Raw genomic sequence first — 15,001 nt, 5'->3', positions numbered from 1 at the left:
CTTAAGAGACGTGAAAGAAAAGTGTCCACCTCATTACATGGAGAGTTTAAATCCTGGCTCAGTCGAGGGAGCAGAGTGGCCATGATCTCAGGGGGAAGAGGGTGTACATACTATTTCTCAACAATTCCACTTACGCCACCACATATGGAGAGCTGTCAATCAAAAGGAGACTGTTGACGCATTGTGATTTTTTAATCAATTCAATAATGTTTATTGTTTGCTTTGTCTCAAGCCATTTTTTTTATTTAAATTTGAAGTATTTCATTAACACTGAAATCCTGTATGCTGTTGATTGTTTAATCGTCATGTCTTGTATAAAGTGATAATCTTTTTTGCACCAGCCAGAGAATCAGTATTTCACCAAACAAGAAGAAGAAGCCACACTCTTGCAAAACACGAGAATTTGCAGAAGATGCAAAGCGGTCATGGTCTGCTTCTTTAAGGAACTCATATGTTTTAGACATTTTAATGTAATTTTTGAAATTCGCCTAAATAAATGAGAAAGTGTAAATTGATTCTGCAATGAAAGGTACACTGGGTCGGCTGGTGGCGCGAGGCTCAGAGCAAGCAAGTGATGGAGCTGATGGTTGTTACCTCATTTTCAGTGAGAGGTTATTTGTAGAAAAACACACATGTATTTAAATACTTGAGCAGGATTCCATCTAAACTAGGACGCTATATTAAACCGGGTCATTTCAGTATTAATTAAGTGAACGTATTATAATGTAATGATGCTGATGCAGTGGTGTATTTCCACCTCCCACCCAGTGTTCCCCATACAGCCTCGGGATCCCAGCCAGAATAAAGCACTCACTGAACATAAGTGACTGAATCCGAGCTGCAGAAATTTCCAGAAATCGGCTGACGGAGGCAACACTGACTCTCTACAGCGTCGCTGCCAAATCGATTCGCTTCAGTTCCTTCGGGATAAGCGTGTGTGTGTGTGTGTGTGTGTGTGTGTGTGTGTCTACACTCACAGCTCCCGAGGGGGAGGAAGCGCTCAGAGGGTTCAGAGTCTCTCCTGGACAGGAAAAATAAACTCTGGTTATAGTCAATAAAGGGAACCAGACGACTCTTATTGTACTGAAGACGTTTCTGTTGGACTTTATCAGTTGGACTCGGAACCGCAGAACCGGAGAAATGAGACACGATCAGTAGACGCCGCCTTCTCACAAATGATCTGTTGTGCTGCCAAAATCCTTAGAATTAGACAGATACAGTAGAGTGGGTGGTAGACCGACTGATATATACGCAGGGATAGAAGGATGGACGGATGAATAGATAAACTGACAGACAGTCAGACAGAAAGGTAACAAAAGGACTTTCAATGGTGCTTTAATCTCTGTTGTTTATGGCTGAGAGCGTATCAACATTCTGTAGAAGCTTTAAAGGTTCTCATAGAGGAACAACGGGAGAAGGGTTCAAGACCGCTTCTAACCAGTCTGTGACATGTAATGTTATCATACGGCAGGGATCGGTTCGAGGAAAAGGATTTTTTTTTATGTTAAGTGGACAGATGGATCAATAGAAAGATATTTATTATTAGGAATTAGGCATATTTTTAAAATGATTAAAGAGAGAAAGAAAAAAAGATGTATGTATGATCAGTTCAAAGAAAGGGATTCTTTATGTTTAGGGGATAGTTGGATAGACGGAATAATAAATAAATAAAGATAAATGGATTTACAAATACATTGGCAAATTAATAAATAGGTGGATGGATGAATTGATAGATAAATGAATAAGTCCGGCCCCTGAGTGGCGCAGTGGTAAAGTGCTCGCCCTATCATCCGGAGATCACAAGTTCGGTTCCCGGGGGATGCTGTAACCTCTCACAGCCGGAGGTCTAGAGAGAGCTGATTGGCCGAGCTCTCTCAGGGGGAGGGATGAGAGGTACTTCATGCAGCCAATCAGGGGCGTCTGTGAGCTCGCGCACGCGGAAGGAGCGGATAGCGCTGAGTGTGTTACTCCGCCCCCTATGGTGCGTGAGTAAGCAGTTCGAAAAGATGCGGTCGGCTGGCGTCACACGGTTTGAAGGAAACACGGGATAGTCTTCGGCCCTCCCGACTATCTTTAATGTGGGAGCCCCCTAGTGACGGGGAGGAATCGGACACGACTAGATTAGGAAGAAAATTCGGGGAAAAAATCCCCCCCCCTCCAAAAAAAAATGAACAAAACAAAAACAAATGGATAAGTGCATGGATGGGTGGATTGATAAAACAGATGGATAGATATGATGGATGGATACATTAATAGAGGGTAAAACAGATGAATGGATAAATGAATAGATGGATAGATAGACAAATGAATGTATTAATTAATAAATTTAATTGATGTATGTATGTGTGTATGTATGGATGAATACATACAGTAGATAAATAAATGAATAAATGGACAGATAAAGATACGGACTGATAAACTGACGTACTGCAACTAAATAAATCACATAATAAAACATTCAGACATTTCTAATTAACGCTACATCATGACCATCACATGCAACCCTGATCTCCATCTGCTCCTTGGGGCCCAGGATCCCACTCCCCTCCATCTGTTACCCCTTAAACATACACACACACACACACACACACACAGACAATGGCCTTGTGCTCTGTGAAGGCGTGTACCAGTTCATCGTCCTGACTTGTTGTCATGCTAATCTGATAGCCCCGCCCCCTGGGACAGCGAGCGCTGTGTGCTGGAGTGAGAAAATGTAAATCTCATTAATCACACTAAATCATCACAGGCAACACACACACACACACACACACACACACACACACACACACACTTCCCTTATGACTGAGACAAACAAAATGAATTCAAAGCTGCATTTCATCATATTCCACTACGCAAATGACATAAAGTAGAAATATGAAGAAATATGCAAATTAGGAAGCTGATTAAGAACAATATGCAAATTAGGTCTGATCTAAAAGTTGAGGGTCTGAGAATTCATTATTGTAACATCTGACTTCATACATTACAGCATCAGTGCTTTGTAACAAACTTTAAGTTTTCTGACATCATTTCTGACACAAGCTTTGTGTGTGTGTGTGTGTGTGTGTTTGTGTGTGTGTAGGTTTTGACTTAATTCTGAGGGAGAAAAACGAATGCTGTAGATGATCGATTATTAGATTTTTCCTCCTTACAGAATACGTAAATACTCAGCTTTAGCAACAATAAATGTTTATATTATATTAACTGGCTGAAATTATGATGATTTATAATAAGCCTGCCATGTCCCCTACATAAAAACATTTTAAGTTACAAACTTTCCGAAGATACAAACATGCGTTCGTGTATGTTCAATCACGGAAGTTTGATCACATGTCTGGTGTACATTGTCACGTGCATACAGCGTGCGTCCCAGGATGTCTGGAAGTGAGTGTAAAAGCAGCGGCGATGAAGCTGGTACTGCTAAGAAAGGCCAAGCAATAACGATGGCGACAAAAGGGAAAATAATTAAGAGCGATTAAATCGCTCATTCTTTTAACATGAATCGCTCAACCATCGGCACGATTCTAAAGAACAAGGACAAGATCATGGAGCATCTTAGTTTTGTAGCCGACTGTGTTAGTATCCCAGCACCAAGACAGCGTTCGTTGGACTTACGAACAAATCGGACCTAGGAACTCGTTTGTATGTTGGGGACATCCTGTAATGTACAAAATACATCGCGATATACTTTAGATATGAAAAGAAAAAACATAATATTATATATAAAGACACAACCTGAGGTTTAGATGTCTCAGGATCATGACCATGAATAATAAATCAGAATGTGTAATTATATGCAAATAGAACCAGGAACCAAATAAAACCATCTCATGTTTTTTTCTCTCTCCCCTGATACTTCTTCACCTCCCTCTGTCTCTCAGCATCTCTCCATTCCCTCTCTCTCTCTCCTTCCCTCTGTCTCTATCTCTCCATCTCCATCTTTATTTCTCTCTCTGGAAGAACAAAAGCACGGAGATGCTCGCGAGGACAGCACGCGCGCGCACACGCAAACACGATAAACACGGCCCCGTGCAAGCAAGAAAACATCACGACCGTGGGGGAAAACGTTGCCATGGCAACCGCTACACCTGGCTTTTAACACAAACGCACATAAACCGGATTAAAAAAAAAAAAAAGATAAAATAATAATACAATAATAATAATAGCGATATAAATAAACGCTCAGACTCTACCTGTCTGTGTCCGACTCCTGGAACCGCGCGCGTGCGTCTGCCGTGCTGCTCCGTGATGCGCTCGCGACCAGTCGGATCGGCGCGGTGGTCTTAAAGGGGCCGCGGCAGTCTGAGTGCACGGTGGGGCCCACCAGCCGCTTTAACTGCTCACATACCGCCTTAAATATTAAGTATTAATTATTCATTCTGGGACAGATGTTTATGTTTCTTTATAGAAATGAGATTTATTTCTATATTTATGGAAATATGATAATAGCATAGTGGTTTAAATATACTGTTTGTTTCTACGTAGTTTTATAATAATAATAATAATAATAATATTCTTGCTACTACTACTAATACTATGTAAATTTGTACAACTATTTATATATCTTCCCACACAGTGAGATATGTACTATTCGGCAGCGTGTGAATAACCAGTTCCTGACGTTGATGTGTTAAAGGCTGAAGGCCCCGAGGCCACGCTGTGATGGCTGGATGTCTGGGTCAGAACATTTCTATAAACAGCAGGTCTTGGTCAGTTGGCGTTCCCAGTATGCAATGGTTAGTAGCTAACAAAACTGCACCAAGCCAGTTCAGGCAGTGTGATGCTCTGGGCCATGTTCTGCTGGGGACCCTTGGGTCCTGCTATTTATGTGGATGTTACACCTACCTAAACATCGTTGCAGACCGAGTTAGGTCCATGGAAATTCTGTTCCCTGATGTCAGTGGCAGGATAATGCGCCCTGACACACTGCACACATTGTTCAGGAACGGTTTGAGGAACACGAAAGGTGTTGACTTGGCCTTCAAATACTCCAGTTCTCAATTGAGTGTCTGTATTGTAGGAGGAGCTAAAGAAGAACAAGTTGGATCCATGAAGGCTCCATCACACAGTTTACAGGAGTTAAAGCATCTGCTGCTAACGTCTTGTTGCCAGATACCACACGCACAGCTTCAGAGGTCTAGTGGAGACCAGGCCTTAAAGGGTCAGTTAACTGTTTATTTACTGGGGTGGTATTTGTAAGTCTGCCCAAACAACACATATGGATATGAGACATAGATTATACTTATATATTTTTTATTTAAAGAGCACAATGTAACCTGATCCACAGTGTAAACCTGGATGTTTGTTTCGCAATGCTTATACTGTACAGTATTATTGACATATTTTACGTTTTTTTTGCATTTTAATTGTTTTTACTGTATTATTAAAATATTCAGCCAGTTTGTTATATCAAAAACCATTAACACCAATTTCTAGTACAACGCACTGTTAAATGAGCACAGAATTCTGTTTCATGGATAAACACTACATTAAAGATCTTTTTTTTTCCTGTAAAACGTAAGTAATTACAAAGACAAACAGTTCAGACGTCACACATGATCATCATGTAAACCTTTAATCACAGTCGTTAATATGTACAAACAGGAACATCAATTCCTCCATAAGACACAGTGATGTTTCCAGAGACACGGTTTCTCTGTCTAGTAACAAATTATGTACAGTGTGATGTGCTGATGGAGAGGAACGTGGAGGACGAAGAGAGATGGCCGGACAGTGGCAGGGTGGCAGGGTGCAGGGGCTGGAGTGGGAGGCACAAGAGACCAACAGGGGGCAGCAGTGAGCATCACCACATGTAGGACTCGTCGTACCTGAAAAACACCAGACTGTACGGTTATAACCTCCTCACGCAACACACAACAGAGAGGGAGGACAGCTTGTACAGTCTACGGTGCTTTAATTAAGCTTTAAATAAACATTGAGGATGATCCACATTTACGTTACTTCAAAGCGCTATATAAATAAAATTTTATTGAGTTAAACATATGTATATTTAGGAATATTTCATATATTATATTTATTATCATATAATAATGCCAATATATTTACCTAGTTTTTTGAAAAAATGTTAATGTTTCTATAATTAAATTAAAATATTATATACATGGGAATCAGAATGTAATTAAATGTATAAATAAAGAATTATAAATGATTATAAATAAGATATAGAAATCAATATGGAAAAATACAGTAAGAAAATATACACAGCTTGTAGATATTTTCCCCAAACTGTTCAGCTGTGATGGATAAACTTTTCGCTCATGTCCTTTGCTACAATTCCCTTTTTTGCTCTCTGCAAAGAGCTCGACTCCATGTCCCGCACCTTTGAAGTCAGATTTAATGGTGTGTTAAAATGTCAGGGCCACTCAGCTGTTCAGCGTGCGTCATGACAGGGTGTGTGTGTGTGTGTGTGTGTGTGTAAGAGAGAGAGATAAAGAGGACGCCAACCGTCCCATCTGTCCCTCTGATCTGCTCTCAGGTGTGAAAAATTCATGAAGTATGCTATAAAAACACCAAGTCATTCCCAGAGCTCCTCTGCGCGCTCAGACACGCCCACTCTGACCTCATGAAGTGATGCATTTTAATATTTCAGTGTAATGACTAATTACTCTCACGCAGCTCTGATCACTTAATGTACGACTGTAAAAACGCTTCGACCCAGATTTTAAAGCTAAAGCACTGATCAGTGTTTTATGTAACCCTCATTTTGGAAAAAGAAAGCTTGAAAATAATCAAAACCTGGTCATACTACACACTCTAAAACTGATTACGGCCTTAAACATCTTTTATATATTAATATAATGTCTATATTAATATAATATGAATATAAATTACTGAAATAAATTTAATTCTTAATTGTTTGACTTCCTGTTTAATGAATATAACACAAACATAAAAATAATAAGGGATGTTAATATTTAATTATTTATCATTAGTCGGTGTTAAGAATTTAACCGATTAAAACATGTTTATCTTGCATAATATTTCTCACATACCGTTGAACATATTCACCACAAGAGGACGCACAGGTGACGTGCAGTATAAGACATTGTATTTATAGACAAGAGCAGTATGTTTTTAACAGCATTATTTTGATTATTATTATTATTATTATTATTATTATTTCAATTCTGTACGTTTAAATGATTAGGGCCTCATTAATTAGTTAATTAGATTATGATGCAGAAATGTATAAATAAAACTTAAACTGAGAATCCTTAGGATATCCTTAATTATTAATGAATAATGAACGTGAAATTTGCAGCACCTACCACTACCATTAATTTTGATACAATATACATAATATCTATACATATAATAAAACTGTAAAGTGGGCGTGTCTGTACATAGAATATATTTGCCAAAAATAGTTTGTGGTGACGTGAGATAAGTAATGGAGCACATTAAGATGGTTTTTGGAGTTTTGTCTGTATGTCTGTCTGTTTGTGCACACATCATGAATAAAAAAAGAAATTTAAATGGGTTTTTCACAGGTGTATTTGGCTGAGCCTGAGGTAACATATATACTTTTTTTTCCTGCAGACATGCTACTTTCAATAAGAAAAAACACCGTTATATCATAAAAAAATCGACTTTATGAAAAAAAATCTTTAGTTCATTATAAAATTCAACAGGTGGCGCTGTAAATGTTTTAATATGTGCTTACAAGTGCAATTGCGTTATCAAGTGTACTGGTAAATTAAAGTACATCTATCGATTTGCGATAACTATACAAAATGCCGCGTGAACAAAGTCGCGGAAACAGCTAGTAGTAAAATAATAAGAAATAACCAAAAATAATATATATTATATTCTTTTTTTTTCAGACAAAACAGTCTTTCCATTAATGTGTGTTTATGTGAAATTCAAATAAGAAAGGTATACTGTGTAATAAAGTCTCATTAGGAGGTTAAAAGTGTGTGCGCGCGTAAGTTAACACCGAGCCGGTTCATACACTCTCTCTCAGGACTGAAGGGGCTTCACACACACACACACACCGTGAAACACTTGAACAAAAACGCTTATCTGTCGGGATTTCTTTTAACTCTTTTTAAAAGTTAAAATGCAGGTTAATTTGTTTTATGTGTACTTTATATTCTGTGTTAATTATTTTTATGTATTTATTTTTTTGGGCTGTGGAACAAATAATTTAAGTTTCAATTATTTCTTATGGGAACATTTAATTTGGTTTACGAGTGTTTTGGAATACAAGCCCGCTTCCGGAATGAATTATGCTCGTAATCCAAGGTTCCATTGTCTGTGTGTAGTAATATATATACGTACATACAATATATATATATATATACATATATAAATGTAAAAGATATAACGACTGCAATATGAAGTGAAAATGCAATATAACCACTAATGTACAGGTGTTGTGATAAAAAAAGGGTCAAAAACAACAACAACTACAAAAAAACCTATGTACAATTTTTTATTTATTAAATAACCATAAACACTTACGGCATATTTACTGTTGTCGTGTGTGTGCATGTGTGTGTGTCTCACCTTGATCGCTGGTTGTGCTCGTTGCTATCTCCAAACAGCAGGTCTGCCAGAAGACTTCCCTCCTGAGCTGACCTCTTTCCATACCTGAGACAGAGAGAGAGAGAGAGAGAGAGACAGAGATAAAGAGTCAGAACCTGCACTAAATAACCCCCTACACTTTTTACTTTGGCTTAAAGAAAACTGTTCCCTGAACACGAACGCTCCTTATTATCACAACGTCTAACCTTCGCTAATGAAAAGCCCTGACGATGAGCTCACTCTTACTCCTCTCAGACCTTTCAACTCGGATGATGTCACTGCGAACGAAACCCTGGAGTACTGTGACAGGGACAGCGTCGAGGAGCCTACAGGAGCGATCGTAATTGGCCTGAAGTTGTGCCCAGGCTCTGTGTCTCTGTCAGGGCGTATGGAGGGACATCGCATCTCAAAGACAAGCAGGAGACGTATAATTAAAAAAAGGTTTCACTTCACCATCATCACTGAGTTTCACAGATGCTAAAGCTGCAGGTGTTTTCCCTCAGAGCTGAAACTAATCTCGTACTATCGTAGTTTCAGATCAGCATACGGTCTGTGTTTCCCTTTCTCTTGAACTTCATAAGGAAAACAAAACTGTTGCTTAATAAAAAAAAAACTAACAAAAAAACAACAACATTTGACACTGGAGACTCCTTCCATACATGTTACAAAAAAAAGTATCTTCTTATAGAAAACATCACCATCAACAGTTAATTGTTTTTCAAATATTTACATACGAAAATAAAAAAATAAAATAACACCAGATGGAAGATGGCTTTGTGTCTCAGGAGAAGCTCGTGTTGCTGCGGTTAATCGTTCCGCTCTTGAACTTATTCAGCATGTGGGTAAAAGTCTGGAGAGCACCGAAAAATTTATTTTAATGATGAGAAACAATATTTCATAAATTACTGCACCTCCAGGGTTCGGGTTCGGGTTCGATTCCCACCTAAGAATAAAGCAAGTCATTTTAACATTGCAAAAGATCCCGTTGACAAACTTTTTATCTTTTATAACGTGCTCTGATAACCCAACCCTTACTGTTCTGTTTAGTGCTTGATGATAAAACTTTAAATTCAATCCGGACTATTCTTGTCTTTTGCATGTTTTTAACCTTATTCATCGTAAAGGTCGAGGGAATCAGTCTGTTATGAAGCCCAGGATCCAACACACAACGAGTCTTTCTCTTTCAAATGTCAGGGAGACAATCAGAAAGCATAACCGTCTCCACAAACTCAGTCAGAGACTCAGGGACGAATCTCCAGGCAGCTAAATTTGCTCTGGATTGGATTTCGAACCACTCAGTATGCATCGGCCTGGCTTTTATAAGCTCGGTGCATGAACGAGCGCCTCCTTCAGCCTTTTCGGAGTGACCCGTAATGATGTTTAAGGCTCTGAGCGATGGACTCACTGCAGGAACGGGGGATGGATGAGATCTCTGGGATTCTGATCTCAGTCCGTGGAGTCCTGAAGTCCAGAGGAGTTTCGGTACTTGTTAGATCAGAGTTAAAGGGTTCAGAACCTGAGATTTATATCAGTAATCATGAACTCTAATTCTGTGTATTGTACTGTCTATAAGTGTTAATACAGAACTTACAAATGATTCATAAGAAGCTTAAATATTTTATAGAATATCTATAAACAGAAAAATCTGTAGTATATCAACTAATTCTTAATTAAGCTGAAATAAAAGAATATAGTATAATTAAATATGATAAAATATTAATTATTAAATATGTATTTTTTATTATTCCATTATTTATTTTTTAAATAAATATTAATAATTCAAATAAAATGCATAAATATTTAAAGAATTGTATATAATTATATTTTATTTTGTTTGTATTATTAATATTCATTTCTATTATTTTTAAAATATTATAATATATTTATAAATTATACTATATACTTTTGATTTAAACAAGTTTATTATTTCCTATGAAGTTTATTGTTTTAGACTTTAAATATTTATTATAATAAAATCATCTCAATTGTATTAAAAATAAAAAACCTTCACGTTTAAAAAGAATGTATATAAACTCTTAGATATTCTATAATATTGGTTTTAAATCAGGAATTTCTCATTATATAAATAACAATTCACTTTATATCTTTATATATTAATACACTATATACAGTATGCAAAATCCTCAACACATCTAAAATCATAATACCTGTACCAGGTCTAAATAAAACTGAATATGTATGAGAAACTGAATACCAGGACATAAACAAAGTAATCTAATCTAAAATCTAAGTGTCTGTAACATAATAAAGAAGACTTATTAATCATAAAAGTCCTAAACCTGGAAATTTCTTAACATATGAGACATTCAGTAACATGAGACACAGTCCGCTGTGGTCTCGCTCACCTCTGCCGGGTGATGAGGTTGATGTAATGTCTGAGAGCCGTGTAGTATTTGGCCAGCTCCTCGGGCGCCGCGTCCTCCCCGGGGTTCTCCGGTTTGGGCGGATAGGCGTCCACGACGGTGCCGAGATACAGGAGGACGCACAGGAACAGGGCGAAGACGGCGGTCCACGACTTCAACATGATACTCATCTGTGACAAACAAACAAACAAACAAACAACTAGTTGACACACGACACATTTAACTTACTATTATTTCACAGTAGTGATGAAAAGTAAGGAGTCTCAAGTCATGTTAGTCCTGAGTTTAGTCCTTTCATCATTTTGTCCCATAGAATTTTAACTTTTTTATTTAGAAAAAATTCAAATCTGAACCTGAAAGACTTTAGGGCTTGATGGTAACTACTGTTGCCTCACACCTCCAGGATTGTGGGTTCAAGTCTCTCCTCTGGTCTGTCCAAAGGTATGTTTGTGTGTGTGTGTGTATGTGTGTGGTTTGAACCATAACCCAGGTGTCCTTGATTTTCCTGCGACATATTAACCTTTTAACTTTAATATATTATTATCTATCAATAACACTGTTAATTATTACATTATTCATACAGTATTAAGGAGACCTACAGTACTGAATAAGTGCCCAATATGTATCTAGACTGAAATGAATCCTGCAAGAATGAACAAATTAATTTTAACAAATTAAACTCTGTAGCGTCATTAACACTCATGGCACGCTCCAGTTGCACTTGCAGGGTCGGGGTCCGTATTTCTCCTTTGCTCTTTGCATGTGTGTGGAGTTTATCTGTTCTGCTGGTACTCCGGTTTCCTCCTACAGTCCATAGACATGTGATTGTGTAGACTGATTGATTTTTCCGAATTGCCCGTAGTGTGTGAGTGTGTGTGAACGAGTGTACGTGTGCACCTCACACTCACGGAGTCACACTCACGGATGTCACTTTCCTTTTGTCCTGAGCTCCCAGGTAGGAAACATTTAATGAATTAACAATTATCACGGTCACGTAGCAGCTTTAGAGAAATCCCGATCTGGATTCAGATTTATCGACATGAGGATGAGAGCTTGGCTCTGAACAGAGCTCGACTTCTTCCATAAGCGGAGGATCCTCAGTAAAAAAAAATATATATATTTTTTTTAATTAAAAAAATTCTTATTTTTAATTCAGATTTTTTTTTTTGCTTAGAATTTTTTGGAACTGATTGAAGTGAAACTCCACTGTATAATGAAAGAGAATTTATACGGACAGCTTCCACCAAGTGCAGTCTTCAGGCTGTAGTAACGTCAGACCGCCTACACACAGCCATCATGATGTACCGTCCACAACAATCGCTAGACTGTTACACATTTTGTAGAAAATGTGACAAATATTTATTAATGAGTTTAGATGTCCGAGTTGTCGATGTGACTGGAGGTGTTTTATCCTCATGAACGTTGTGCTCCAATTTGTCAGAATGTCTGAGAATGATTAAACCCTATAGATTGTAAGAACCTTTTTGAGAGAACATTGTGTTCTAATGTAAAGGTAAATTTTGAGTAATGTTAGTCAGTAAGGACTTATTACCTACAGTGTTCTTAAAAAACAGATATTCAACACTGCAGGCTATTGTTTTTCTAGTCAGAGTTAAACGTTTTGTTTTTTGATTAAATGTCACCAATTAAGAAGAGCTTCCAGCTCCATTGGATCTTAGCTTTTTTCTCATGCTTCAGACTGCACCATTAAAGCTTTCTTTAACATTACTTTAAATGAAAACAAGAAGTTTTAAATCGACCTGTAGTTAAATAATGTAAGGCTTTAAAATTTGGGTCCTGATGAGTTATTCGCTGTGTATTAGAAATCAATTTCATTAACAAACATGTCGTTATATGGATCTGACAGGTATGATAATGCATTTAGCTAAACACTTATCGACAGCTCTGGATTATTAAGACACTAATAATCTCTAAACCAGTGATTTGGTCCGAGACTTTTCAGCAATGTCTCTTACTGGAGCTGAGGCTGTTGCTGTCCGTGGTTCTGAACATGGATGGATGGATAGATAGATAGATAGATAGATAGATAGATAGATAGATAGATAGATAGATAGATATGCTTTATTGATCCCATGAGGGAAATTATTATGTTACAGCAGCAGCAGTTTAAACAAACAGTAGTAAACAGAGCAGCTCCTTATTACCCACAACACCCTGCATAATTAAAAGTTCATTTACTATTTCAATAGTAGTAGATCAGTGTGGTTTGATTCGGGCTGTAACGTTTAAGCAACAGATTTTTCTTATTTTTAAAGGAACAGGTTTTAACATTCCACAGTGAATTTATATCTTCATGCACATGGGTCTATCTATCTATCTTTCTATCTTTCTATCTATCTATCTAAAACCTGCATATCTCATATAAACTCTATTTTTAGATACATCTCCCCCCCCCCCACACTCACACACACATATACACACAAGAACAAGAGTTAATTATTATTTTGTTGTTTTCTGGTGCCATTCACTACAAGTAGGATTTTTTTTAATATGATATTTTATGTCAAGATGTTGTTGATCTTATTTTAAATTCTTTGTGCCACTTATTATTTCTTGCTATATATATTTTGTATAACTCACTTTGGCAATACAATAACTTAGTATATAATACTAAGTAATATAATAACTAAGTTAGTTCAAAGTTACAGACAACTGCATCTGTGAAACATGCAAAAATTTGCCCAGATAAAAAAAATGCATGCAATTAAAAACAAAAAGTTTGAATTTCTGTCAAAATATGAAATTATATTATTGTGTAAATTTGTATTAAATAAACATTAGGCTCACATATGGTGCTACAAATGGTACAAATATTGATATAATATGCTGTTATTTTAAAGTTATAGAAATCTGACAGTGGGCAGTTTCAAAACTAATAATAATAATAATAATAATAATAATCACAAACAATTTCTGCAATTGTATTTGAAATATAATATAAATGTGTTTGTGTGATATCTTATTGAATCTGAAACACATGCACATCTTATTTTTTTTGTTGCACAACACAAATATGTTGCATTTGCAATACACTGGTATAATAATAATAATAATAATAATAATTTATGATATGGTATACTGTTTTCTTTATTTGGTTCATGCATTGAAAGAAAAAGATAAATGCTTTTTAAAGAAGTGTGATGAGACGAGACTTACTGTTGGTGTTGAGATCAAAGCTGCAGGTTTTGAGATCTAACTGAAGCCGAAGTCCTTGAACTCAGACGTGACGCGTGCGCTGATCGCTGATATGTGGCCACGGCTTCACGTGCGCTTTTATACGCTGCTCGGAGTTGCGTTAGGGAAGGGGGAGGGTCTTAGCACGAGGGCGCACGTACACGACATCACCGTTAGATTATTATTTTGTCACGTTTCGAAATCAATCAATCAATCTCAGGAGCTTGTTGCGCGCGAGCTCGACGCGCGGGTGTAATTAGCACCTGTTGCGCGCGAATGAAGACGTTGAAAAGGCGGCAGTGAACCCGGCGCGCGCGGCGACCGTTAGAGTTTAACATTTTTTTAAATTAATGTTGATTTAACGGCTAAAGATATTAAAAACTGACATATTTTAAAATACGTTTTCTGTGTGGATGGATTTTTTATTTATTTCTATATTTATTGATTTTACAAGTTAATGATTTGATTAGGGTTTACGGAATTACCCCTTTTTTATAACTTGATATACCACACACACACACACACACACACACACACACACACGCTACTTGTGTTCAAATGTTTGTCCAGATAGCATTTGTTTACCTAAAATGATGCCTGTTGAGTTTGTGCTGGACTTCATCCCTCTTTAAGTTATTTTAATAAAATGTTAAAGTGATCAAATGGATCCTATCTCTTAAACCATGGCCTACTTAACTAATTAAACAGGTTAACAAATTAAAGCTAACTGAATTAATTCAGCTGTGTATCTTTGTTTATATATATATATATATATATATATATATATATATATATTCTTAAAGATGTTTTAAAAATCTAGAACAATAATTTAGTCATCCTTATAACATCATTATTAGTTTAGGGATTGTAATACG

The 15,001-nt window shown here is 36.9% G+C and overlaps 2 protein-coding genes across 2 annotated transcripts in view; both read right to left on the bottom strand.

Moving 5' to 3' along the window:
- The window catches only part of mpp2a (MAGUK p55 scaffold protein 2a), a 13,768-nt gene extending 9,515 nt beyond the window's left edge, over nucleotides 1–4,253 (bottom strand). Inside the window, exon 1 of the mRNA XM_053514883.1 lies at nucleotides 4,194–4,253. The gene's annotated coding sequence lies outside the window, so the exon portion shown is untranslated. The remainder of the gene's footprint in view (nucleotides 1–4,193) is intronic.
- A 1,234-nt stretch (nucleotides 4,254–5,487) lies between these two features.
- On the bottom strand, nucleotides 5,488–14,183 carry pyya (peptide YYa). Its single transcript, XM_053514800.1, has 4 exons — nucleotides 14,109–14,183; nucleotides 10,914–11,101; nucleotides 8,530–8,613; nucleotides 5,488–5,828 (listed from the first exon to the last, which is right to left on the bottom strand). Exons 2-4 carry the CDS (start codon nucleotides 11,099–11,101, stop codon nucleotides 5,804–5,806), a joined length of 297 nt encoding a protein of 98 aa, XP_053370775.1. The 5' UTR covers nucleotides 14,109–14,183; the 3' UTR covers nucleotides 5,488–5,803.
- Between the last annotated feature and the right edge of the window lie 818 nt (nucleotides 14,184–15,001).

The sequence above is a fragment of the Clarias gariepinus genome, chromosome 16, assembly GCF_024256425.1.
Source record: "Clarias gariepinus isolate MV-2021 ecotype Netherlands chromosome 16, CGAR_prim_01v2, whole genome shotgun sequence".
NCBI classification, from domain to species: domain Eukaryota; kingdom Metazoa; phylum Chordata; class Actinopteri; order Siluriformes; family Clariidae; genus Clarias; species Clarias gariepinus.
Note: the sequence above shows the minus strand (reverse complement) of the source record. Positions and strands in the feature narration are given on the sequence as shown.